This window comes from Acomys minous, assembly GCF_964271855.1.
Source record: "Acomys minous genome assembly, chromosome: 19".
Classification (NCBI taxonomy): Eukaryota; Metazoa; Chordata; class Mammalia; order Rodentia; family Muridae; genus Acomys; species Acomys minous.
Window position 1 is genome coordinate 52,521,175 of NC_140499.1, and position 27,429 is coordinate 52,548,603.

Here is a 27,429-nt window from a genome sequence, read left to right on the forward strand (position 1 = left end):
TGAGTGTGTGTGTGTGTGTGTGTGTGTGTGTGTGTTGCACAGCACACGTGGAAGTCATAGGGTTTGTTGGTACTTATTTGTCATAGAGTTTGAGCCAGGGTCTCGTGTATTTACCACTGTGTATGCCAGGCCAGCTGACTCATGAGTGTCTGAGGACCCTCCTGTCTCCACTGACCACCTCATCAAGGAATCCTGAAACTCTAGATGAGCGTCAACATGTGCGAATCTCATGTGGACTATGGAGAGCCGAACTCAGGTCCCCAATGCTTATGCATTAAGCACTTGATAGACCAACCCATCTCTCTAGCCCCCTTACTTGAAAATTTGTAATTGCAATCAGCTCTTAAAACCCTGTCTCTAAGACAAACAACAACAAAAGTATCTTTTTCGCTAGGTGTGATGGCATGGGCCTATTACCTGAGCAAGACTAAGGCAAGAGCATCATAAATTCAAGGCCTGACTGGGCTATAGAGTGAGTTAAAGGGCAAACCAGATCAACAAATTAATGAGACCCCGTTTTAAAAAATAATTTTCTAAATTGGCATTTACTTTGTACAGAAACAGAGTAGACATTTCCAGAATATCCACAAAAGAGCCATGTTGCCCTCCAGAGACGGTCTAGGGAGCCATGAAAGTTCCAACTCTAGGGCTGGGACAGTAGACATCAGACAACTCGGGAGTCCTCAGTTTCAGAACAGGGGTGTCAGAGCTCACGTCTCCTGCTGCCCCCTGATGTATGAAAAGATGGTCACTGGCATCCCAGGTGCTCCCAGGCCTGGGCAACTCAGGCAAACATCAGTACTATTGGGTTATGACCCAAAGTGAAAAATGAATGTCCTTGAAATAGTTAGAAAGTTTAAGTTGATTAATGATTTTACAAAAAGAAAAACAGACAATTCCCATGCAGAAAATCTTAGAAAGCTGTGCAGACGCTTGCTCCTGAAGGGAAGGGAGCACATCTCAGGTGAGGAGCAAAGAATGTGTACATATGTTAAGGGGAATCCGCTTCATAGTGAGGAAACCCAGCTAACACAACCTCATTGTGAAGCAAGGCCAGTAACTACTCCTGAATTATACTGCTAGCTGATACTCTTGACACCACGTGAGCAGGGACGTTGTGTTACTTTTGTGGTTATCCAGCTCAAACCCACAACCACAGCTTAATCATGAGGACTCCATCAGACATATTCAAATAGTAGACCCAACACTAAAAACCATCATGATTATCAAAAGCAAAGAAGGTATGAGAGAAAAAGTCTGAAGAGGCAGGCGTGGTGGTGCATGAAGGCTGGTGGATCCCTGTGAGTTCAAGGCAAGTCTAGTCTACATAGTGAATTCCATAATAGCCAGGACTATGTAGAGAGACCTTTGCCTCAAAAATCAAAACAAAACAAAAAGGTCCAAATACACACATACCAACGCACAAGCTAAAAGTAAAGATCCTCAAACCCCCAAAGAAAGTCTTCTCCAACTCTCAAAGCTCCCATTTGTCAGTCACAAGCTCCTCTCATGGGCTTTGAGAAAACTGCTGGATCTAGCTGCCACAGATTCATGAATTTAATCTGACATGGACCCTCAGTTGCCTGCCTCTCAAAAAAACAAGGAAAAGCAGTTACTGAAGCAATTTAAAATCTGAGAAACATCAAACATTTGCAAACGAACTAGGAAACTCCAAACTTCATCCTACTGATGTTTCTGCTGATGTCAGTTCCCTCAAATTTTCAATCTCTTTTTTGGACCAAAAAAATGTCCATAAGTAGAAATAAGTTGCATCAGGAGAGAAACTAAGCACTTTGGGGAACCCAGCAGAGCGGGTCAGCCACACTCCCATCCCAATGATGGATCCTTCCTGCTCTGAAGCTGTCACACCAAGGCCAGCTCCAGCCAGGCCTGCCCACACAGACCAACAGGGCAGGGCTCAGCCCCTTTTTTGCTTGGTTACACTTCTTCATGTACTCAGGGTCTTTGAGTAATCGGCGGAACTCACTCAAAGTACAGCACACTGGGAACCACAGGGAAGGATGAAACTATCCTGAGCAATAGTACATGCAGTTCACTTACTTAGCTTTTCTTTTTTCATTCATTTATTCATCTATTCATTCGTTCATTTTATTTTAGACAGGATCTCCGTATGTAGTCTCGGATGGCCTGAAAGTCACAGAGATAGCCTGCTTCTGCTTCCAGAGTACTAGGATTAAGGGCGCGCGCGCGTGTGCCACCACACTCAGCTACATAAGATCTTGTACCTTTCCAGACTTTGCTTGCACTCAGTATAAATGGCACAGGTTTAATAATTGGAAGTTACGCTTCTGACTGAAGGTTCCAAACCCTACTTCACAGAGAAAACCAAAACGAATCCATTTTAACCCAAAAAAACAAAAACAAAACAAAACAAAAAAACAACTTTGGGTTAATAACACATATATAATAAAGAAACAGTTGAGATTCAGCAACTATTGCATTTCCTTAGTGACTCTGGGAAAAGAGATGAACAGGGTGAGTAAAAGGCTCTGACACTGCCCAGAAGCAGTGGGGGCAGAACCTGGGGGTAACAGCAGGGGATGAATGGGTGAAAAGACAAGAGGAAAGACAGCAAGGCCTGATGCATGCTAGTGCCACTCAACTGATGGGCCTCTGGTAAAGGAGTCACATATCACAGGATAGACCAGTAGGACACCCCTGGTTCTCACTGTAAGGCTGCCTGTAGGATGCACATTCATCAGGCAAAGAAAGCTCCACACGCCTCCTGGTCCTTGAAACTCAGAACTGACCTTAGATCTGAACTACAAATTAAAAATCAAAAGCAGCTTTGTGCACAAAAGCAGAAACCATGAGGCCTTATAGACAGTATTAGGCAAGGCAAGGGCTCCAAGTGAGCAGATAAGGGTCCCTGAGGAACAATCTAGATCAGCATCACAAGATAGAAAGGGTAGGCAAGTCAGCTGGACGCGCCTCCCATTGTCATAGGTAGACTGACTGCCAGAAGCCTGCTCCATCCTCTGACTAAGCAGTCAGCAAGCATATCCCGAGCACAGCAAGCACAACAAAGCTTGCCACTGGAAGAAAGCTACCGGCATACACTAGTCTCATGTACATCTGAGTATTAGATAAGACTGGTTTAGTGTACACAATCATTCGTAGGTACTGGACATCAAAGTTTCAGGTCCTCAGACACATGAGACTTAGAATATAGAGAATAGAAAAAAAGGGGGTGAGGAGTGGGGGGGAAGGGGAAGAACAGAGCGAGGTCTACCTCTCTACTTCCTATTTCCGGTTACAGAGAGCCCACCCTATCAGTTAAGCCAGTAAGATCCCATACCTGACCGAGCAATGCCGCTGTCCCTGTCTTCATTCTGCCCTCTGCTTGGCATGTCAACTGGTGTGCTGTGCGCTAAGACAAAGAGACAAGGAAAACATTATTAGGCTTTCCCAAAGACAGAGACATTTTAAAACACGACTTCAGTAATTATTAAGATTTCAAAGTAGGCTACTGCAATTGATGGATGGCCTAATATATAATAAATAAAGATAGCAAATTAAATAAATAAAAAGATGACAAGAAGTGAAGAAACAAACCCGCCAAGCCATTTGCCTTCATGCTGGAGACTACAGATTCTTCTGAGTGACAGCCTGCTGTTACAAGTGGCCATGTACATTAGACCATCCATGCAGTTACTACAGCCAACACCGCCTCAGCCATTCCCTCATGATGCTTTATAATTAACTAGTTTCAGTAATAGTTGTTGGCAGTTTAGGGACAGAAACAGCTAAAAGCCATTCCATAAATCTAGAAATGTTTATTTATAACACCCTTTCTTGGCAGACACAGAAAACATTAATTTTTTTAACAGTTTTTTTTCTCCAGTTCTTTTCCCAATACATGGTGTCATAATTATTCAGGAAGAACTCATGTCCTGGCATAAATTTAGAAAAACACTCTAAGTAGCACATATACCTAGAAGGCTTCAGACTGACTGGGCTAAAAGGTAGGTGAGAGTTTGTTCTAAAAACATTTTTTTTAAAGATTTATTTACTTATGAATACAATGTTTTGCCTACACGTGCACCTGCAGGCCAGAAGAGGGCACCAGATCTCATTACAGATGGCTGTGAGCCGCCATGTGGTTGCTGGGAATTGAACTCAGGACCTTTGAAAGAGCAGCCAGTGCTCTTAACCTCTGAGCCATCTCTCCAGCCTGTTCTAGTAACTTTTCTAATGAACACGAAGCCACTGTTGTGGATGAATATCACTTGCTAGCATCTTTTTGGGGGAGACATCTTTATTTTCCAAGTTTTAAGGGGAGCATATGAACATGTTGTACTTCTTTTGGGTTGGGACAGCGCTATCAGTTTCATTAGAGCCTCGGAAAACTACAATGCTTAGCATATTACAGGCTATGAAGAGGAAGAGATGAAAAAATCCAATTTGCCTTCCTCATAACTACAAATATTAGTCATGAAGATTACCCATGCTTGTTAATCACGTTAGAATGAACACTGAGCAGCCACTGCTGGCAAGGCCAGTTAGACCCCAGAAAATATCCAGAATTATCAAGACTACTACACCTATAAGGAATCTAGACATTGCATTTAAATGATTTGAGTAAGTTAATGTGTGTGAGAGAAAGTTACTGTGTGTGTGTATGTGTGTGTGTGTGTGTGTGTGAGAGAGAGAGAGAGAGAGAGAGAGAGAGAGAGAGAGAGAGAGAGCGCACTAATTGACCACTCCATGCTCCTAAAAGTGTGACTTAGATGCTCCATGCAAGCAACGGTGCAGGTGAACAAATGGATAAAAGATGCCACAGCAAAGAGAAACAGCTCACAGCAGCAGAGGAAGCCTGGGGAAATCAGAAGAAATTAATTCTCCTAGAAACACTAAGGGCCCATTTCAGATTAAAGTCAGCTCGCATTTGTACCATTAGCAAAGACATTCACAAAAGAGTTTCCTGTGACTCCAGCATCATTTGAAACTAGCATCTCTTACAAAAGCCCTTTGGGTTTCTAGAGAATAATAAATGGGATTTTTTCCCCCTAAGAACCTGTATAGGAGTTTTAAGGTGTGTGGGCCACACTGTGCTCAGCATTCCACACAAACCTGCAAAGAAAGAAGCGCTCCGGGTGAGCCGGAGCGGCCCTCCTTCGGACAGCCCCTGCAGCAGTTTGCTGCTGCACGCCTGGAGCAAACCTAGAGCAGAACACAGAGGACGGACGCAGGGCACACACAAATAAACAGGGGTTAAAGATGACGACAAGACTGAACTTGAACACAGCAAACTCAAATAAAGCAAAACATGTGCCCAGCAGTAGTGCTGAGAGCGAATCTGTTCGTGCGCCTCATTTTTACCTAGATTACTTCCAGTACGACAAGGACCCAAACTGCTCTGGCTTGAGTTCAGTTTTCCAACCTGAGGATCTTGGTTGATGTATTCGAAGCTGTCCTGTAGGCTAATCAAGAAAGGGGGGGGGGGGAGTTAAAAAGACAACAAATGATCAGCCAATCAGAGTTTTGCTGTATAAATAAATAGTTTCACATCTACCAAGGGGAGTCAGGATGGTAGGCTGGGAGCAATATGTTGAAAGAAAATGAAAATGTTTTGGAAGCGGCCAATCCACGCAACTGCATTCTTAAGTGTCTGAAATGAGACACCAACTTCTAATTGTTATCAGGAGCTGACGCCTCCCATACTGCTACTCATTTTTAAATTCTGCTCTAGAAACTGACACCTAAGATGTTGCTACTCATCTCAAGGGTTTTCAATAAACACACAAAACTAATTCATTTTAAGTCGCGGCTAATATCTACTAATAATTTTGCAACTTGTTTCAGGAGTAAGACATATCAAAAATTATGATTCACTTTAAGAAAATTAGAACTACTCATAAAAATAAACAGAACGGATTTTTTAATATTTTATTTTAGCTTCTGGCTAAAATAAAACTGTCACTGAAAATGACATAGAACAATAAAAAATAATTTTTACATAAATCTGAGCTTAATATGTTTTTATAGAGAGTTAGTGGGATAAATAAACATTTAGGTTTTGCCAAAGATATGAAAAAGTTCATAAAAATGAAGTAGCATTTAGTTATGGTGGTGCATGCCTATAATCCCAGAATTCATGAAGTAGAAGCAAAAAAAGAACCTTGAGTTCCATGTCTGTCTGGGCTAAAGTTACAAAGACTATGTCTGAACAGCTCCTTCTGTACCCCAAAATAAAAACTAAACACCTCTCCTGTAACTAGACAAGACTTCCAGTGGAGGGATTGGAACAGCAACCTAGCCAGAAAACCTCCAACCTACAATTTGTGTTGCCTGCAAGATGTGTCAGGGTGGGCTAGAGACTGTGGGAGTGGGCCCCCATGGATGGCTTAAGGGAGCCCACCACTGACACTGCCTGAAGGGCCAGGACCCCGAGGCCTAGGATAGAACCAAACACGACTGGCAAAAAAAAAAAAAAAAATAAAAAATAAATAAAAATAAATGATGAAATAATTCCTAGTGATATTCTACTATCCTCATATATTGGTCCCTAGCCCAGTTGTCATGAGAGAGACTTTATGCATCAACTGATGGAAACAGATGCAGAAACCCACAGCCAAACATAGGCTGAACTGAGGAAACCCTGTGGAGGAGGGGGAGGAAGGAGTGTAGGAGCAAGTAGGACTGAGGACACCACAAAAAACAAAAGAACATAGAATCAAGTAATCTGGTTTCATATGGGCTCACAGAGACTGGCAATTAGGGAGCCTGTATAGGTCTGACCTAGCTCCTCTACAATATGTTATGGTTGGTTATGTAGCTTAGTGTTCTCGTGGGACTGTGAGAGCAGGGACTTTCTCTGACACTTTTGCCTGCTTTGGGGACTCTTTTCCTCCTACTGGGTTGATTCATCCAGCCTTAATATGAGGGGAGGTGCCTAGTCTTACTGCAACCGGATCTGCCATGTTTGGCTGATATCCCTGGGAGGCCTGCCCTTTTCTGAAAGGAAATAAAGAAGTGGGTTAGGGGAGATAGGAGGTTGGGAGAAGGAATGGGAGGAAGGGAGGAAGGGGAAACTGTGGTCACAATGTAAGATATGAGTAAATAAATAAGTAAGGTAAGAAATCAACATCAGTTCCTAAGTGCTATCTTGGGGAAGGTAGGCAAAGACTTATTTGCTTAGTGGTCCCAAATTACGCAGCTGAATTAGGAAAAACTGCTTTCATTTTATTGCTAAGCACGCCCCTTAATTTATGCCCTTCATGTTTTATAGTAAAAGTGTAACAAGTCATTTGTTTTATTTTAAAAATGCAAAGTGAGCATGGTAGCTCCTGTCTGTAATCCCAGCACTCAAGGCTGAGGCTAGAGGTCCATGAGTTCAAGGCCATGGTACGATAGTGAGTTTTAGCCATTCTGAGCCACACAGAGTTACAAGCTAGCTTAAGCTATCTAGTGAGTTCAAGGCCTGTTTCAAAAACTAAACAACCGCCTCGTGGTGATGGGACACACCTTTTAAATACCAGTACTCAGGAGGCAGAGGCAGGCAGATCTCTGTTAAGTTCCTGATCTACAGAGCAACGCAGCAAGATTCTGGCTCAAAAATCAACAACAAAGCCAACAGTACACCAAGCATCTCTGCTTAAAACTCCAAAATGTATAAAGAAATGTTCCTGATAAGAGCTTAGACGTCTCAGTGTTCCAGTTATACAGCAGTGTAACGAGGAGGTGCGCATAAACTAAGGACCTGGTTAGCCCAGCGTAGAGCTGAGGGGAAGGCTGCTGATGCAGGCATGAGGGGCTGTAGAGCCAGGGCATCTGCAGGAGTCCAGAGCAGAGATTCAATATGGCCGGCACACTAGACCAGGGCATGGAATAGGGAGAGTGGGCCAAGACAGGAAGACAGGAGAAAGAGCACAGCCAAAATACCACAGACATATGAAGAATGAGAAGCTTCTGAGATGGAGAAGTTTGGGGTAAGGTAGGTGAGAAGAGCTAGGTACTTGTGATACTGAGGGAGCCTGCAGGCCAGCATACATGTTGGTATCCTAATATGCCTATTAGCCATGTGTCCCGTCTGACAGCGATGGCTCCTTTGGTAGAGGAGAATGGCATCGGAATTTGGGGAAATAAAGTTTCCTTTGAATCTGACTGGAGGTGGGGGTGGGGTGCTGGATGGACCAGGTGTGAAAATGAAAAAGACCACATGGCCCAACTACCTATCAAGCACAAAGGCTAACCTAACTGCTTAAGACAGATGGCTTCCTGCCCTCCCATCTGGAGAAAGCATATTATTTCACTCTTTCTGAGGTAAAAGAATAAACGTAAGAGAAGTGGCTCACACTGCCATCAGCACTCAGGAGGCTGAGAGGCTGGGCTAGACCCTGCTCCCTCATCCCCACCCACTCCCCAACCCCTCAAAACACCAAAGCAGTCTTGTCCTCTTCCCCTTCATTTATATTTTTCTGAGAATTAAAACTTGGTGACTGGCAGTAGGAACAAAAGACGATCCAAAATAAAAGAGTCACTTAGCAGACTGGGATATAGCAACTCATACAGCTTTTGCCTGGTACAAATGAAGCCTGGGTTCAATCTCCAGCACCCTTCAATTGGGTATGATGGCACACACCTGTCACCCCACTTCTTTTGGGGAGAGGCAGAAGGATCAGGAGTTCAGGGCCATCCTCAGCTACAAGTAGGTTCCACTTGAGTTCAAGGCTAGCCTGGGCTAATGAGACCCTTTTCCCAAAAACAAACAAAGTCATCTGTCTCAAGGGCCACTTGAGAAAGCCCAAAGGTTTTTCACTTACTGTTATTAGAAAGTGACTCAAATGCCTCTGTTAATCTGTACCTATTTAAAATGTCTCACAACCCTCAAGGATTTACCTAGGAACAGATACACAAAACCACAGGAAAGGGGTACAAAATCCCACACTTACTTATTTGTACTTCCACAGAAGCTACCCATTCTAGCAGAAAAGACTTTACTAATCATCAGTTGTGGAGGAGAACTAAAAAAAAAACAGAAACAAAAACAAGAGGGGAGAAATTTGCTTTTTAAATCAAGAAGTCAGCACCAGCATCCCAGTCCTCACAGCCAGCGCAGGGGCAACCTCACCGGATGTAGTGTATCTTCAGGGTGGAGCCTTTGTAACTCATTGCCACAGAGCCGAACATCATTTCTCCAAGCATGTTGACGTCAGATGCTGGTCTTGTGTACTGCACAGAGGGAAACATGACATGGAGCAGTTCAATAGAAAGCACTGCCTACGAATCTTTCGGTCTCTAGTTGAGTTGGCTGTCACGATGCCATCTTAAAGCTACAGCTGACCACCTTACAATGACCATCGGCTGTAATTGACAAATAATCACTATTTTAAATTTTTTCTTCTTTATATATATAATATGCTGAAACAACAAAGACTATGACCTCAAATTTATAAATTCTAACTGTGAAGGGAACAGAATACCTCTTCTTTGGGTACTGAGTAGATCTTGAAAAGGTACATGGTTTAGTATTAGTAAGCTAAATAATTACTAGTTGTGGTCATTTGAATGAGAGTGCTCCCCATGAGCTCAGATATCTGAACACTTGGTCACCAGTTGGTGGTTGGGTAGGCTTGGGAGGTGTGTCCTTGCTCAAGATCATATGTCACAGGGGAGGGCTCTGAGATTTTGTTAAAGACTCCTGCCACTTCCAGTTTGTTCTCTGTTTCACACTTGAGGTTCAAGATGTAAGCACCCAGCTTCCTGCTCCTGTCAGCATGTGTTTGGTCTCCCATCATGAACTCTGACCCTCTGGAACCATAATCCCAAATAAGCTCCTTCTGTAAGCTGCCTTGGTCGTGGTGCTTTAGTCTCAGCAAAGTGACTGGTACACTAGTGTTCAATCAGGGCCTTGTGAAGATCTGAGAGATAAAGGTGGTCTTACTGCTCTAAAGTTTAAAAAAAACAAACTTGAGAAACCCTTCCAACTGGTCTCTCATGCCTTCTTATTTGAAGGATGGGCTGCTAAATGGCAGCCCTTGACGCAGAGAGGCCTGGCTTTGCCTGACTGATGCTGCCTGCTCTAAAGATGGCCTCCATGTTCCACCTTCCTTCAAATCCAGTAGACACATTCTAGTCTGCTTTCTCAAGCTTAGGTGTTACTATTGCCTTCCTACTCGGATCGCGTCTTTCTCAAATCACTGACTGGATATAGCTGTCTCTGAAGGACATCTGCTCACTAGCATTTCCGCCATCCTTTTGTTTCATTATCTATACAAGAAAATCCCCTATGACTGATTTCTAGGTCAAGACCTCTTCTTCAGCTATAAAGTGTCTTAGAGCACTCGTTCTCCACCTTCCTAATGCTGAGACCCTTTAGTATAGTTCCTCATGTTGTGGTGCTCCCTCGGCCATAAAATTATTTTCAATACTACTTCATAACTTTTTGGTACTGCTTCATAATTTTGCTACTGCTATGAATTGTAATATAAATATCTGATGTGCAGGATACCCGATATGGGACCCGGTGGAAGTCACAACCCTTAGATTGAGAACCACCATCTTAGAGATTGTGTTCACAACACCATGATGACACCCTATGGACAAGACAAAGAAGAGAATGAAACAAACTAGTGTGCAACAGGCACACAAGCATAGCCAGCCTCTGCAAGTGTGCCCTCAGCTCAAAGAAAAGTAAAGGACTCTTCCTGAATAGCTTTCTTGAATCTTTCCGGTGTTTTAAACTCCAATATATACACATTTAAGTATGCACGCGCGCGACACAGACACACACACACACACACACACACACACACACACACACTATTTCTGCATGATGACAACAGAGGAAAGAGAACGATAAACTTGTGGGTCCTGGTAATAGAGGGTTGATTCATCTCTGGCTATCAACTTCTTCCCACTTCAGACACAAACCAACTGATTTTCTCATATTCTCTACTAATAAATTCTACCCACCCTCTCTGATTTATAGTCTGCCTTTCTTGGTACAAAGACCATGTGCCAATTGGGATTCTCAACTAGCTTTGAGCATTGTAAAATATGAGCAAACGCAGCAGCACACTAATCTTGACATTACCAGACACATCTTGAGGCTGTGGCTGGTAATGACCCTGACCTTGTTTTACCAGCAGCAGAAGAGATGAGATTCTGTTACAGGTTTAAAAATTAAAATCATGGAAAGCTGGTTATTGTGGCACTTGCCTGTAATCCCAGCACTAGGGAGACTGAGCCAGGAAGATCTGAGATCAGCATGGGTAAGTGATGCATTCCATGCCTGCTTGCGCTACAGGGGGAGCCTGTCTCAGAAATCAAAACAAGCCCCATGTGATGCATGCCTGTGCTCCCAGACTTGGGAAGTGAGGGCAGGAAGGTCAGGAGTTCAAGGTCACCATCCCTGGCTACATGGACAGGATATTTGACAGCCTGTGTCAAAAACCAACAACAACAAAATAACAACAAAGCAAGGCAAAACACTCCTCTCCTGAGATACTTATCAATTCTGCAGGCCCATGGCTGCTCTAGAGATGACATGTCTTACTTGGTACTTCGGGAGCTGCTCCTTAGCCTGCGGTAAGGGTCCTCCAGAGCCATGGGACGAGCTGCTGCTGCTGCTGCTGCTGCTGCTGACACTGCCGCTCTCCTGACAGCACCTGGCTGACGGCTTAACAAGGACATCCTCTGCTTTCTAGGTTAAGAGAGGCAGGCAAGGTACCGTCACCAAGTGCATCAGGCTCTGTCAACATGCTTTATCAAGCAGAACTGTCAAAACACTCAGGTGCCTGAATCCCAGTAAAACCAAAAGCTCTGTTTCATTTATCTCCATAATGACAAAAATAACACTCGTGGGAGTCTGGAATATTTGGGAAGGGGATATTACCCAGAAAATGGTTTGAGTAGATAAAGACATGAGAGGCCATGAGAGGAGAAGATAGATGCTAGACGTGTTATTCTCCTTAAACAATTTAAGTATTAGTATTTATATTTAAACATGTCATAAACTCCTTCTTCTGGGTTTTAGGAGAGTTCAGTACCACATAAAGTATGGAGCTGATGAGGGGAAAGATGTCCACTAACACTCAAATTTTTACCAACTAAATGTTACTAAGAAAAGAAACCTACTAGCCAGAGCAGGTGGGCTTGTATCTCTCATACTCTTACTAACATACCTGGTGTGACAAGAAAGAAAACCACCAGGATGACATTGTGACAGATGAAGGCCAAACCCTGAAAAGGAAGCTACTGTGAACCACAGGGCATATGATGGGAATGTGGTCTTTAAAGGTCAGAGGTGACAGAGGATTATCCACTTTATAACCGCTCAAGCATTCACTGCTAATTTTTATGACAGTGACATACAGATACAAAGATACCCTCACTCACCCCAGAATAGAACACTCACTACAGAAGCAGCCTTCATGAGAAATGGCTTCTAGTGAGTCTCCTTTGCCTTTTCTTTCTTATGTAGCTTTGGCTAGGGAACCCATGAGTGCAAGGCCACTTATCTAACCTTCAGTGTGATAGTCACACTGGTGGTGCGATGCGCATGCTTGCAGTCATGGGCTGATTCAAACTCATGATGCTTTGTGCTTATCAAGAGGATGTGGTTGAACTGGAAAAGGAAGGTTTAAAAAAAAACAAAAAACAAAACCAAAACACAAAATGTGCTTGCTGGTCTACAGAAGGCAACCCAGCACTGACGGAATCTGAACTTGTACGGGGTTAATCCTGAGCATCCTGCGTTCCCTCAACAGAGCTCTTTAGCTCCAGCTGTTACTTAATACCACTTAAGCCAGAAACAGCCTCCCAGAGGGCTAAAAGCTGGTGACAGGAAGTCTCACCTCTGAAGAGACTGTAGGAGTAGAAGGCAATGGCCTGTGGTTAGGAACAGAACCAGTACAGTGAGCGGGCTGCCAATGAGATTCTCCTGTAGCCCTTGGCAAGTTGCAGAAATGTTTCTGGGCCTAAGCTACCTTTTTAATAAATTGAGTACTTCACGTCAGAGATTAGCAAGTTATCCATGCGCAGGTCCCTGTAAAATCATTTAGCCCTCTATCTCTGCTGCCACCAGCAGCTCCAGTGCGGTAATGAGGATGCACATCTAAGGCATCTGCTAGAAGCCTCTGGATAGAGCCATCTCCTTCCTGCCCAGCAAATAAAGAAGCAATGCTGGCTCACCTAAGCCACTGGTCCCACACTACCAGGAAAGTAAACAGGAATTATCTGAGATTTCTCAGCTTTCTCCCCCACCCACCTACCTACCTACCACGCCTAGCCACAAGTGTAATGATTAGCCTGCTGGCAGAATTCCTCTCTAAGTACTGTGGTATCCACCCCACTCAACTGCCTTCAACCAAACATTTCCTTCCTGCCAACAAAGATTCTTATCAAAAGCTGGAAAACAAGGGCCAGTGAGATGGCTCATGAGATAAAAGTACTTGTCCCGCAAGAGAATAAGTTTGATCCCTGAAACCCACATAAAGGTGGAAGGTGGGGGCTGGAGACATGGCTCACAGGTTAAGAGCACTGGCTGTTCTTCTAGAGGTCCTGAGTTCAATTCCCAGCAACCACGCTGTGGCTCACAACCATCTGTAACAAGATCAGGTGCCCTCTTCTGGTGTGAAGGCACACATGCAGGCAGTACAGGCATGCAGGCAGTAGCAGGCACTTCCCCCTACACACACACACACACACACACACACACACACACACACACACACGATAGATTTTTAAGAAATGAAAATAGAGCTAGAAAACAGCCCACTGGCCCTTGTGAGTCAAAGGCCATGCTATAACTATCTATTTACTTAACCACAAACTCTACAGACTTCCAGAATTTAGTCGGTATGGGAAGCAAGTAATTAAACAAGAGTAACCATCAATGGATTTATTTATTCTGTAAGCATCTGAAAAAAAACACTGAACTGCAGTGAATGGTCTAGCTATGGTGACAGATTAGAGATTTCCTGGCTGATAGCCAAAAAGACTAGGTTCTTCTCATATTATTTTTATCTTTCCTTGTTTGGCTAAAAGGGGTCGAGATCTTTCCTGTTTTCATTGCCCATTCCAAGTCCTCCACCCCCACCACCCCCTTCGCTACAACAGGGAAGTTAATGAGCGGTTCCCCGGTCAGAGGGGTAGATGACAGGGAGCATCAACATATTAAGGTCCTCAGGGAGGAAGCCTTTAATTTTGTTTGACCTTATGCTACCTGATACCTTTTATTTATTTTGGTTTTTACATCATGGTCTTACTACATAGCCCAGGCTAGCCCCAAATCACCATCTTCCTACTTCAACCTATCTAGTGCTGGGTTATAAGAATGAGCCACATTTGGCACCTTTTACAATCTATGAGAAAATCTGGACAGAATGCCCTTCTCTTCTGGCAAATACTCTTAGCACTTTATGAATCTCAGCAGTGCATTTTCTTACTATGCTTAATGCTTATAGACTATGCTAGATGCTACTAGATCCCAATCTCCAGCAGATGCATCCTCCTTGGTGTCAATGGTCCATTGTTGGCCTGCTATAACTGCCTGTTAAGTGTCACCCGTGTTCACGGACACATGCCTGCCTGTTGGGGTGCAGGCTTTCCTTCTGCGTCCCTGCAGGCAATGTACAACACAGCTCCAACAGATCAGAGAGGGCTGAAAGGCAATCAACATGTCACACCTGAGCTGCCGCCTCTTCCATCTTCTGAACGGCTCTGGAATCAAACATGACTTGCCTGCCTCTCCTCTCACAGTCCTGGTACACTAGCAGGCGGATGTCACTCAGGTCAAATTCCGAACAGGACCAACTGTGGATTAAAAAGAGAGAGAGAGAGAGAGAGAGAGAGAGAGAGAGAGAGAGAGAGAGAGAGAGAGAGAGAGAAACTTGGGTTATCTGCAATGCTTGGTGTAACCGTGGGCAAATACAATTCCCGTCAACGTGCCTGTGTTCTCCTCCTCAGGTGGAACTGGCCGTAACTACACAGCCTAAGGTTATTACTTCCCTGCCATACTAAGCTATGTCTCGCTTGATCAGAGGCTTTGAAACCAAATGCATTTGCTATCCATGATGACTAGCAATGAAACGCAGTTTGTTCCTAAGCAAGAAGAAATGCAGGTTTATGCAGAAGTAATAATTCTCTCAGAAAGCAGAAGCTGCAGAACGGAATTGTTTACAGGGAGTGTGCTTTCAGCACACTGTTAGCAATCCAGTCAACACATATTCTGTCTGTATTGTATTGGAGGCATTGTAGAAGGTGCCAGGGAATCAATGACTAATCAAACTGACTGGGAGCCTGCCCTCATGAAGTTCAAGGCTTAGTGGGGGGGGGGCAATTATTAGCTTAATAGTTACATATAAATATATTACTACAATCTGTCTGAAGTTTAAAAGGAAAACTAAAGGATACAAAAGAGTCTCAGAGCCTGGCGACAATGACTCCCGTCTATAAGCTCAGCACTCAGGACTCTGGGCCAGAACTGCTGGAGCGCTAACCTGCACAGTTACACGGCAAGACCTTGTCTCAGAAAGGACAAGATTTAAGGAGAGAGGCAGCAAAGTCACTAGGGACTTAAAGCTCCATTTAAATGCAGACCTGAAGAACGAACAGTTAGCATGAATAAATACCACAGAGCAGCAGAGTGCAGCACCAGAAAGGGAGAGCGGGAAGCCAGAGAGAGCTGCCCTAACTGGAGGAGGTGGGGGACGGAACGGGTGGGGCACTGAAGCAGGCAGGCCCAGGCAGGATAAGCTCAGAACACAAAGAGCAGCCAAGGAAAGCAGATGGTTGATAAGATGAGATAGCGGATGGCCCTAGGAAAAGCAGACACGTAGGAGTGGAAGGTGCAGGAAGCCAGGTCCCTCGTAATGCCTGCTGTGGGCTGCAGTGACCAGCAGCACAGGTAGGGAGGAGACAGATTAACACAGAATCCAGAAGGGGTGCTGAGGCAGAGTCTGCTACAGGATATGGGGCTGGCATTGAAGCAGTGGGTGACAAATGGACAGGTAGATAAAGGAGTGGCATATGAAAACTGTCCAAGTAGTAGACTGTGTATATATAGTTAGAAATTGATGGATTCAAATCCAAAGGCTTTCACCTTCCATTTTGCCATTGGAGGAGTAATCAGTGCATAACTGCTAACCTTACAAACCTGCTGTGTGGACTACAGAAAATACGTAAAGGGCTTCACACACACTTGACACACAACAAGCTCTAAAACACTAAGCATTTCCTCTTCAGGGTGACAGGCTACAGTTTTTCTGAGAAGCTGCGTGGCATTGGTCCTTCCCCGTTTCAGGCAATGGTGGTTAATACCAACCACGTTCTCTAAGGAAAGCAGATTTGTTCTTTTTAAGCCTCAACTGAAATAAAAAAAAAAAATTAAAGTGCTCTGATTGGCTCTTCTTTCACCAACCTGTTGTCTAAGTTGTGCCTGGAACCCTTGCCCCTCTGACACGGAGCGCGGCAGCAGAATTTATTTTGGAAACCATTGCTCCTCTGCCTTCAGTCCAGAGGCTGTCAATGTTCAAAGTGTGACTAGGGAGTCATGCCACATGACCCCAAGCTGACGGGTGGAGGGTGGAAGCTGCTCCAACCTCATGACCCTGGGTGGCTATTTACCATCACGTGCTAAGTGCCTGTTTGGCACAGGAAAGCAGAAGAGCAATGGGATGGCTCTCAAGACCAGCTGTCTCTGTGAGTGCTGGAGTGCTGGAGAGTTCTGTCAAAACCAGAAGTCTGAGACTATGGCCCTCGCTGCCAAATTTAATATATATAAGGCTATTAAAGTTCTCTGGCTGGAGGTAGGGGTACATCCTAACACAGAGGCAGGAGGATCTCTGTTAGTTCCAGGTCATCCTGGTCTACATACTAAGTTCCAGGACAGCCAGAACTATGTAATAGAGGGACCTTGTCTCAAAAACAAACAAACCCAAAACACAACAACAACAACAACAACTACCCTTCTCTGAAATGTGTGTTAAAGCACACAAGGGCTGGAGCTACGCCTCAGTAAGAAAGTGCTGGGGCAGCAATTGCAAAAGCTCTGGGCTCCGTCTGAGAACCATATAACAAACAAACAATATATAGGGTGAAGTTATTACAAGTGAAAAAAAAATCAACAAAGATTTAACTACCGCAAGGTGTGGTGGCACATATCTTTAATCCCAGAAGGGGCAGAGGCAGAGGCAGAGCCAGACAGATCTGTGTCGAGGCCAGATTCGTCTATACAGAATGTTCTAGGCCACTACGAACTGAGACTCTGTCTCAAAAGAAGAAGAGGAGGGGGGGGGATGGGACAGAGGAAGGGGGGGGGAAGGGAGAGAAAGAGGAAGGGATGAAGGGAGGGAGAAGGAGGGAGAGAAAGAGATTTAGTCTCTTTATAGTACCTTGTACAGTCCAATTTTGCTCATAAAATTACACTCTGCCAAAATGGAAAAGTTTACAAAGCAATCCTTGAGGACTATCAGTTTAAATTTCAGTCAGGCTAAAGACAATAGCTCTAGAAAGATTAAAATTCAATACTGATCTTAACATTTTATTAAACCCATATTCCTTTACAATTGAAAAGGATAGGAGCTTGGTGTGATGGTATTTAGCTATAATCACAGCACTGTAGAGGCAGAAGGATTGCAAATTTAAGGCCAGCTTTAGACCTATAGTGAATTCCAGATCTGTCTGGACTGCAGAGTAAGACGCTGACTTTAAGGGGAAAAAAGGAAATAAAACATAGAGGAAAAAAAGAAACATATATATGTCCAACTTTTTTTTTTCATTAAAAGAAGAAAAATTATATTCTTTTCCCATATGAATGTTATTCTGGTTTAATATCCAATCATCATCATCTTGATGTTTGCCATCTGGAATATTCCTGGAGGAAACTATATCCAAGTATGGCAACAAGATTCTTTGGAATAAGACAGGTCTGGGGTCAGACCTCAGCTCTGCCTGATTCATAGCTTGGTGTAGGTCTCTGAGGCAGCATCTGTAGGGAGGGGGATAATCTACAAAAAAGAGATGACAAAGGCCAACTCCCACATGGTGGAAAGAGAAGACCCACCCACTCCCTCAAGTTGTCCTCTGCCCTCTACTGTATGCCATGACATGTACACGCGCGCGCGCACATGCACAAGTTTAAAAGGTAATAAGCTAACTTCATGATGCTGTTTGCTTCGAATGCCTTATTTCTCAAATTGCACACCAAGAGCACAAAGCAAGTAACTAAAGCATGAATTATTTCACTGAAAGGTAACAACACCAATAGTGCAAAGGATACGAGGTGCAGAAAACACTTCTCTTTGAAATTTATATGAGGAGGCAGAGGCAGGAAAATTCAGGGTCAGTTTCAGCTATACAACAAGACCCTGTTACAAAAATAAGTACAAACCAAAGTAACAACAAAAAGATTAAGTAAGATATACACCTGTATTATAACAAAACTATGTTATGACTAGAACCATGTTCCCTCATCCCACACCTCCCCAAAAAGATATGCTGGGGTCCTAATTCCTGCACCCATGAGTCAGACCCGTGAATCAGAGTTTGTTTGTTTAGGAATAAGGAGTTTGTAGCTGTACAAGCTAAGGTGCAATCCTGCTGAACTAGAACGGGGCCAGCCTCATGCCTTAGTCCTCTTGAGGAGGAGATCTGGATACAGGCACAGAAAATGATGTACAAGAAAGTCCCACCACTGCAGACAGAATACGAACAGCAGAAAAGCAAACGGCACTCTGGCAAATTTTGGTGAGTATTGGGTGTGTCTTCTACTGAAGAGTCATGCGCCACATAAGGCGGTGAAGCTGGTTTATGCCGTATATGGACCTTACGTACCCTGCCAAAGAATGTGTATTTCATTTTCTAAGTGATGATGTGCTGACTCCAAGTTTTCAAGAAGAACGACACGCTCTTAGGCACGGAAAACATTGTCAGGCCAGAAGTAGCACTGTCTCCATCCTGAAACTGTGGGCCAAGACCCCTTCAGCAAATGCCTATCTTCAAAATACTTACATTATGTTTCGTAATGGTGGGAACATTACATGTAGCAGCGAAATTAATTTTATGGTTGGGGTCACTGCAGCATGAGGAACTGTATTAAAGAGTCGCAGCAGTAGGGAGGGTGAGAACCACCGCCCTAGGACATCTGGGACTTCAAGGAGGATCACCCTCACAAGGAAAAGAATGGCCATTATGTACATTGTGGCACATGATCTGCTATGTCCCCACAAGATCAATTCAATTCCTTGTGTTTAATCTGTTACAATTCTAACATAAGTAGTGGCATAGTATGCCCAGGTCAGAAGCCACGTTCTGTAGTTCCCTTCTTGGCCTCAACAGAAGGAAGCAATACTATAGAGTCAAAGTAAACACATATGAAGAATTTAAGGCAGTCTTGTGATCCAACAATGTCAATATTAAAGAGTCAGATATGATAGGGAACTTTAAATGATCCAAGAAACTGTCAGATAAAGCAAACTAAGCAGGGATAGGGGTACACACCACAACCGTGCCCACAGTCCTAACACTCGGAAGGCTGACGCAGGAGGATCAGCAGTTCCTGACAACTTGAGCAACACAGCGAGACCCTGTCTCAAAAATAGCAGTAAGAACAACAAACTCAATTCCTGCCTGCGTGCGCTGTGTGCCAAACAGTGTCCCAGGCACAGAAACAAGGTAGTAAACACATCAAGATCTCTGTGGCCATAAAACTTACTGTATCATAAAGACCTAGGCCAGCTGCTCGTGAATACCATTGTTCATTTACAACCCTCACAGCTTCCCTCCTCTCTCTCTTAAAAATTACAGTTTCTAGGCTGGAGAGGTAGCTCTGCGGTTAAAAGCACTATCTGCTCTTCCAGAGGTCCTCAGTTCAACTCCCAGCAACCACACGGTGGCTCACAACCATCTATCCTGGGATCTGATGCCCTCTTCTGGCCTGCAGGTGTACACGCAGACAAAATCTTTACAACACAGAAATCTCTCAGAAGATTCGCTTGAGAACATGGTAGCACACACCACAAATCAATACAAAGACTAGGGACATTGAGGGTTATTTATAGAAAATGAGCTATATAGTGAGACAGACAGACAGACAGACAGACAGACAGACAGACACACACACACACACACACACACACACTCCAGCCAGAATAAAACAAAACAAAACAACAAACAAACAAACAAAAAGAAAGGCGACAAGGACTCTAACTGGAAGGGGAAAAGTAGGTGTGGGAGAAAAGGGAAAACTATTTTTGAAGTAGCATTCATAGTTCATCTTATTAGCACAAAGCGTTCACTATTTCCCATCCAGCAGTAAGCTATCTTTTTCAAAAAAAAAAAAAATTACACACACAGACAGAAGGCAGTAAGATATTAGGAATTCATGTACTTTTGCTATATTAATACCCCCAGTAAGACAGTTCATAGGAAAAGTAGTCTCCAAGTTAGTGACTTTCTCTTCTAATTTTCCTTATAATACCATTAAGGTGCGAGGACACCTTGGTTCACAGAAAGCGCATGAAATTCCTCCATTAACTTGCTGGTCTGTGGTCACGAGCGGTTGAGAGTCAAGACTGCCATTCTCACACAATGCCAACTACAGAAACTCATTTGCAAAATACTCTGCTAAACGGATCCTCCTGCTATCTCACCCAAAGATATTTAAAAGCTGGTGGCAATTTTTCCACATTTAAGAATATGTCATGTATAGGCTTTCTGAACCGCTTGAAAACAGTAAGTGTGGAATGAAAGAATAAGTATCACACAGCGGCATGGCATAGAAACAATAGCACAACTGAAATCTGAAAGTGCACACCAGGATGTGTTCTTCATGCAAGCACCATGAAACCATGAAAAATGCTGAAATCAACTAGTTGTGGCGGCTTCTTCTTCTTCTTCTTCTTCTTCTTCTTCTTCTTCTTCTTCTTCTTCTTCCTTCTTCCTTCTTCCTTCTTCCTTCTTCCTTCCTCCTCCTCCTCCTCCTCCTCCTCCTCCTCCTCCTCCTCCTCCTTCTTCTTCTTCTTCTTCTTCTTCGTTTGGTTTTTGAGACAGGGTTTCTCTGTGTAACCTTGGCTGTGCTGGAACTTGCTTTGTAGACCAGGCTGGCCTTGAACTCAGAGATGCAGCTGCCTCTGCCTCCCAAGTGCTGGGATTACAGGTGTGGGCCAGCTTTAGTTGTGCTTCTTAAGTAACTAATTAACCACAGTGACAGGTTAGAGATAAATGTCTTAACTCAGAGATCGAATTCACACTGTGGATCCACAGGACAAGTAACAGAGGCCCTGATGCTAATGTTCACTGTAGTGAGCAAGGACATTTTGCTTAAACGATTTTGTATAATTTTATATTTATATTTATGTGCATGTATACATACATACGAGAACCCTAAGAGCCAGAAAAAAGGTGTTGGATTCACTGTAGCTGGAGTTAGTAAGTAGTATTATAATGGGTACTGGGATTCAAACTCTGGTCCTCAGCAAGAACAGTGTGCTCTCATAACCACTGAGCCATCACTCCAGCCTCCACAGTTTTTAACCAGAACTCTGCCTTTAGTACTCAGTCTGGCATTGAGCTTTCCCACAACCTGGTGCCTTATGTGACTTACAAGTTTGTCAGAAAAAGAAAGCTTGGGCAAAAAAGTAACTTCTGTGAGGCATGATTCACAACAGAATTCAGATACACAATCCCTTAACAGAATTCTTAAGCACCAGATGTTTCAGAAATCAGATTTTTTTTGTTTTAGATTTTAGAAACATGGATATATATTATATAATACCTTCTTCAGAGTATGAGCGGCATCAATAGAGCCCAAGTGATGACTATATGAATATAAGTATCAAATAAATACAAACATTAGATGAATATTAAATATAAATATTATACACAGCTTCATAACAGTTCAGAGCACTTGTAGAATTTTCAGAGATTTTGAGATTTTGGAAATGCAGGATAGAGGACTGCTGAACAATTTGATGATTACCGGACCTGGAGGTTTATGCTAAGGAGGCTGTAGCTCTGAGCTCATTGTACATTCCCAATCCCAAACCAGTGACATAAACGGCAGCAAAGGCCACAAGCTAATATTGATAAATGAAGGGCTCCAACCTTAAGAGGTTGTCTGTTGTGAGATTCCAATCAAATGATATTCTGGGAGAGATTGTTTTGATTTAGAGAGAAGGTAGAATATACAGATAAAGCTGAGTTCTAGGGCACAGAAACTCCTCTATTAGAACGTCAGTCAGAATTAACAAGGCACAGCATGAAGAGCGAACTCAAATATGAATGACAGATCCTGGGTGATAATGTGCCATTTTGCAAATGCACAGCATGTCGAGAAAGGTTCTGGTGTGTGGAGGCAAGGGGGATTACGGGACCTCTACGTCCTGCCTAGTTTTGCCCTGAGGTTGAGTGTGGTGTGGAGTTTCTTTACACTCAGAAGCAGGTTACCACCAGGGCTTGCTGCTCACTGTTCAGCGCTTAGCCAGCTTTTGCTAATAATGAAACAATAGACAGGCTAAACCAGAGCCTGACTCACAGAAGGAATGGTGAGTGCAGAAAGCCAGGGGCTGGGGAGCAGGCCAGCAAGGCACCCAAGCTCAGCACCGAAATCAGGCAGAAATGCTTCAGCAGCTGCCCAGTGGCTGGCCTGCAGACCACGGTGATGAAGGGACACGGGTGATGAAGGGACACGGTCACCTGGGACTGGATTACACACGGTGACTAACAAGTGTTTTGCCCAGCTATCATCAAGGCTTATCAAAATAATACCCAGACAAAGCTTACGCCAGTTGTCTGCTTCTGTGAGGATCCCCTGCGTCTGTACTGCTCTGACTCTCTCCTAGCAATGGATGAGTCCTGGGAGAGAGGAAAACTTCCTGAAACTGTTGCAATATCAAATGACTACAGCATTCCTTCTGTATTCACTTAGCCTCAGAGGACAGCCCCAACTCAGAATCATCGACCAGCGGGAATTTACTCCATCAGTCGGTAAAAGAGAGCATTCCTTATTGTGTATAAAACAGTGGAAAGGGAAGGAGTGCAGGAAAGGAAGGAGTGCAGGAAGGGCAGGACTTGTGACGCGTTCAACATTGAAATAGTGAAAATAGTCACACCCAGCAGGCTTGGAAAACTTGTTATAAATGCCAGACAGCCAGCGGCCTGCTCTTTGGCTGGGGTTCTCATTTGTTTGCTTGTGTTTTGTTTTGTTTTCTCTACCCACTCCATTCAACCTGTCCAACAAACACATTTCCTATTAAGTAGAACGGTTTTCACAGTTTCCATGTGCAGAACCCAGTGAAAAAATACTCCCACGCCTGGAGCCTACACTTACGGTTTCTTTTAATGGTCTTTTGCAAGTTTTCAGAAGTCTGTAGTTTGTCACCTGAGCATCTGTCTTTAAATCTGCAACTGGTTTTGCATCCCGTACTCAGTAATCCTCCAGACTATAGTCCACTTATCCCCATGACACAGTCCACTAAAGGAAACTTGTTAAGCAACTTCAGACAATCTATGGATTTTCCTTTTAAATGGTCTTCACCCAATGACTCTAATCCCCACCACGCTGCTGATCCTAGTGTAGTCTGGCTTTGATGCTGGGGATGGATGCAGGGCGTGGCCCAGGTACATCACCAGCCCCACCTGAGTTCCTCCCAGCCCCCACCCTGTAGGATACAATTTCTTCTGAACTCAAACTTGCAGATCTGAAACTGCAACGCACAATTGGCTCTAAAGCGTTTATTTCAGTTCCTCTTCCCTCCCATGACAAGGCAAGGCCAGACCGACTTTCCTCTGACGTTTGAGAGAGTGTTTCTTATATACAGCTGGTAAACAGTCCCAAGACTCCTCAAGAACAATTCTTGAAACTTCAAGAATTCTAATTTATCAGCAGCTTTGCTACAATCTACATTTTTAAGAAAGGGGTTAGAAACAACTACTAGAAAGCTATACCACACACAGAGAATGCAGTAAATCTGCCAGGTTTCAACGGAGTTTTAGAAAGGAATTCTTTATTGGCAAGCCATTTAAGATACAGCTTTTGTTGATACTGATTCTGGAATTCCATGAACCATTTGTCATTACAAAAACAAAGGAATATGGAAGTGAAGATACAGAGGACAACTCCTACCTGTGAGCCACAGTGAGATACCACAATGTACCTTTTTGCACTGGGCTGTTTTCTGTACTGGCAGTCACTGGCCCAGTGCTACCTATGTACACCACCTGACTATTGTACTTACTGGATTTTTCTTTTCTTTTTTTTCATATAATTGGATAATCATGATGGGGTTAAAATAAGTAAATAAAAAGCCTCAGCTTATCAATATGCTCAACTAGGACCTGAAACTACTGATTTAAAGTACATAACAGCAAAAAGTGAGCTGGACACTTCTCTGACTGCCACATGACTTGAGCAAACAGAAAGCAGCGAGCACTTGGAGGCCAGATCCCAACTGTGCAAGCTCCTGTCAATAATTTACAACTACCCTTGGGTTAGCCAGGGCACTAAAATGACTTCTGGAAACCAGCACAATATATTTATTTTTATTTATTTATGTCTGTGTGGCTCTCAAGTATCACACACACACACACACACACACACACACACACACACACACACACACACACACACACACACATCATAGCACCCATTTGGAGGTAAGAGGACTATCTGTGGGAGTCAGTGCTTCCCCTCCACTGTGTGAGGGCTACAGACTGAGCTCAGGTTGACAAGATTCACAGCAAGCAACTTTATCTGCAGAGTCAACTTATCAGCCCACACATACATTTTTGAGATTGTAGGAAGGGGAAGAGAGTGGATGAGGCAACGGGTCTGACCCAAAATGAATTCCAATGAATTCCAAACACAATCTTCCCAAAGGGCCAAGACACTTGTGTTCTGGAGGCAGCCCAAACTGCCCCTGGAAGAAACAAACTTGGCCACTGAGCTACTAAGTTCCCCTGACAACTGAGTCAGCCATGAAGACGGAAGACACACTTGTACTTACTGTGGGTGTCAGCGTCAACAAGTGCCAAACCAAACAACCAAAACAGCTCAAAGCTGATGTGACCAAAGTCAGATTAGTGGCTGGAGAGAAGACATATATGTTCAACTGGCTCCTGATCATGATGCTCCTCTGGATGTTGCCAACAAGATGGGATCAACCGAGTCCAGCTAGATCATTTTAAATATATTTATGTTTTTATCATAAAGTCATCACTGCTCAAAACTCAAATACAGAAAATATACATTTAGACGTTTTAGCACTAGGAATGAAAATCTAAGTTAAAGGGAGAAAAACAGGTTGCAAAGTGTTCTATTATATGTAAAGTAATATCTAGGTGAAAACGATTAAAATCATGTCAAAACAGCAAGTTTATTGAAAGGTTTTTTTGTCTTTTACAAGTTTTAAAGACACTGGCAGGATTCAAGTTACCGTATTTTCCAGAGTATAAGACATCTGGGAATATAAGACAATGAACCCCAATTTTTCCAGTTAAAATATAGTTTGTAATATACTTGCCGTATAAGACTACCTCTCTTCCAACGCTCAGGCTGTGCAGCATACTCAGACATGTATCTAATTGCAGGCAGGGCATAGACAGACAGGCACTTTATTAAATGCGGGATAGACAGCCAGTGCCAGCCTACACTGCCCATTTAAGGCACACTCCACACTCAAACCAAAGAAGCACATCCCTCTGACGGGTCTAACGGGTGGGTTCTGGTGGAGAGGCAATCCACACTCGCGTTCTCCTCTTCGAGGTACAGGAAGATGTGTGCAGCTTGCTCGTCCCTCCCTGCATATGCCACGATGCCCCCCACTATATGAGCCGGACATATGAAGCAAGGGGAAGCAAGCTGCAGGTTAAGTACCCGGCCTAGAAGATGACCCCAGACTTTGGCATGGATTTTGTGAGATTAAAAAGTCGTCTTATATGCTGGAAAATACTATTGTGTGTGGATGGCCAACCCAAATAACAACTTGGGGATCTGGAACAAGACAGAATGTCCCATTGCTTCAGCTTAGAGCCCCCAGGGAAGACTTTTTAAAGCAATCTGAGCCTACCCCACAGCTTAGCAGTAAGAGTTCAGATTCAGAAAGCCACAGGCCTGTGGCTCCAGCTCCTAGAGGCACAGCTCCGCCTCCCTACCACTTAACTCTGCTTTCGTGATAAGAACACAATACAGAAGGGACATCCTTACAGTTTTCTAATGTTCCACGTCATTCATTACCTCTTGCTGTATGAACAGGCCCCTTCTGCTGAACAAACAACATGAGAACTAACACTCGTCAAATGACAGCTCCAACCCCCCACTGCACTGGGCTTTTATCTTGTAGCGGGCTACTTACCGTTTTATTAAGGCAAAGGTTTTGCAGGACAGAAACTATATTCTAGTTAAGTGAGGCAGGATAAGCCTGGCCTGGGCCATACAGTGAGACCTGTCCCAAACATGCGTCTCGATTTCTTTTAACTAAACCAATAAATATACTCATTGGAGAAACAGTTTGTGAAAGAAACCTGATGGTTTTGAGAAAGTTTTTTTTTTTGTAAAGATTTTATTGTTTTATTTTATATGTATGTATGTGGGGCTGGGTGTATGTAGGTGTGCCAGGTTCATATATAGCAGCCTATAAAAGGCAGAGGCATTGGATCCTCTGGAACTAAAGTTAAAAGACAGTTGTGACCCACAATGTAGATGCTGGGAACCAAACCCATGTCCTCTGCAAGAGCAGCAAGCGCTATTAACCACCTAACCATCATGCCCACCCAAGAAATTTTCAATTAAAGTTTTCCGTCAATTTAGAAACTTATTTTTTACATTAATCATGAGATTAGAACTTCACTTTTGGCTTTCAACCTTTGGTGGGGCTGGAGAGATGGCTCAGAGGTAAGAGCACTGGCTGCTCTTCCAGAAGACCCTGGTTCAATTCCCAGCACCCACATGGCATCTTACAACTGTCTGTAACTACAGTTCCAGACCAGTCCATAGACCAGGTTGTTTAATAGGATTTGTTAAGAAAAGGATTTTGGAGTGAAATGCAATTTTCAAAGAGTTTGTATTTTCCTTTCTTTCTTTCTTTCTTTCTTTTTTTTTTTTTTTTTTTTGGTACACAGTAAAATCTTACAAAATGTTTCAGTTAAGTTCCACTACTAGAGAAATTAATTCTTCCAAAGTAGATAAAGGAGCTGGAGAGAGGGCTCAGTGTTTAAGAGCGCTGGTGGCTTTTCCAGACGACCTGGATTCAGTTCCTAGAACCCCCATAGTAGCTCACAACCACCTGCAATTCCGGTCCCAGAGGATCCAGCGGTTTCTTCTGGCCTCTATGGCATCAGGCACGTAAGCACAGACATATATGTAGGCACAACGCCCTTAGATAAAAATAAAGTAAATAAATCTTTTTTTTTTTAAAGGTAGGTGAAGTAACCAGAAAGAATACAAATAGAGCAAGTCCAACTGTG

General features: G+C 43.5%; 1 protein-coding gene across 7 annotated transcripts in view; it reads right to left on the reverse strand.

Moving 5' to 3' along the window:
• Positions 1-27,429, reverse strand: part of FNIP2 (folliculin interacting protein 2) — a 109,946-nt gene that overhangs the window by 45,556 nt on the left and 36,961 nt on the right. For 2 of the 7 annotated variants that reach the window (XM_084769678.1, XM_084769676.1), the window contains exons 2-8: positions 14,655-14,781; positions 11,522-11,668; positions 9,095-9,195; positions 8,916-8,987; positions 5,344-5,444; positions 5,095-5,184; positions 3,320-3,391 (exon numbers count right to left, since the gene is read on the reverse strand). In XM_084769678.1, the coding sequence (XP_084625804.1) occupies positions 3,320-3,391; positions 5,095-5,184; positions 5,344-5,444; positions 8,916-8,987; positions 9,095-9,195; positions 11,522-11,668; positions 14,655-14,781 (710 nt within the window). The remainder of the gene's footprint in view (positions 1-3,319; positions 3,392-5,094; positions 5,185-5,343; positions 5,445-8,915; positions 8,988-9,094; positions 9,196-11,521; positions 11,669-14,654; positions 14,782-27,429) is intronic. The other 5 variants (XM_084769682.1, XM_084769679.1, XM_084769677.1 and 2 more) reach the window with 4 other exon arrangements.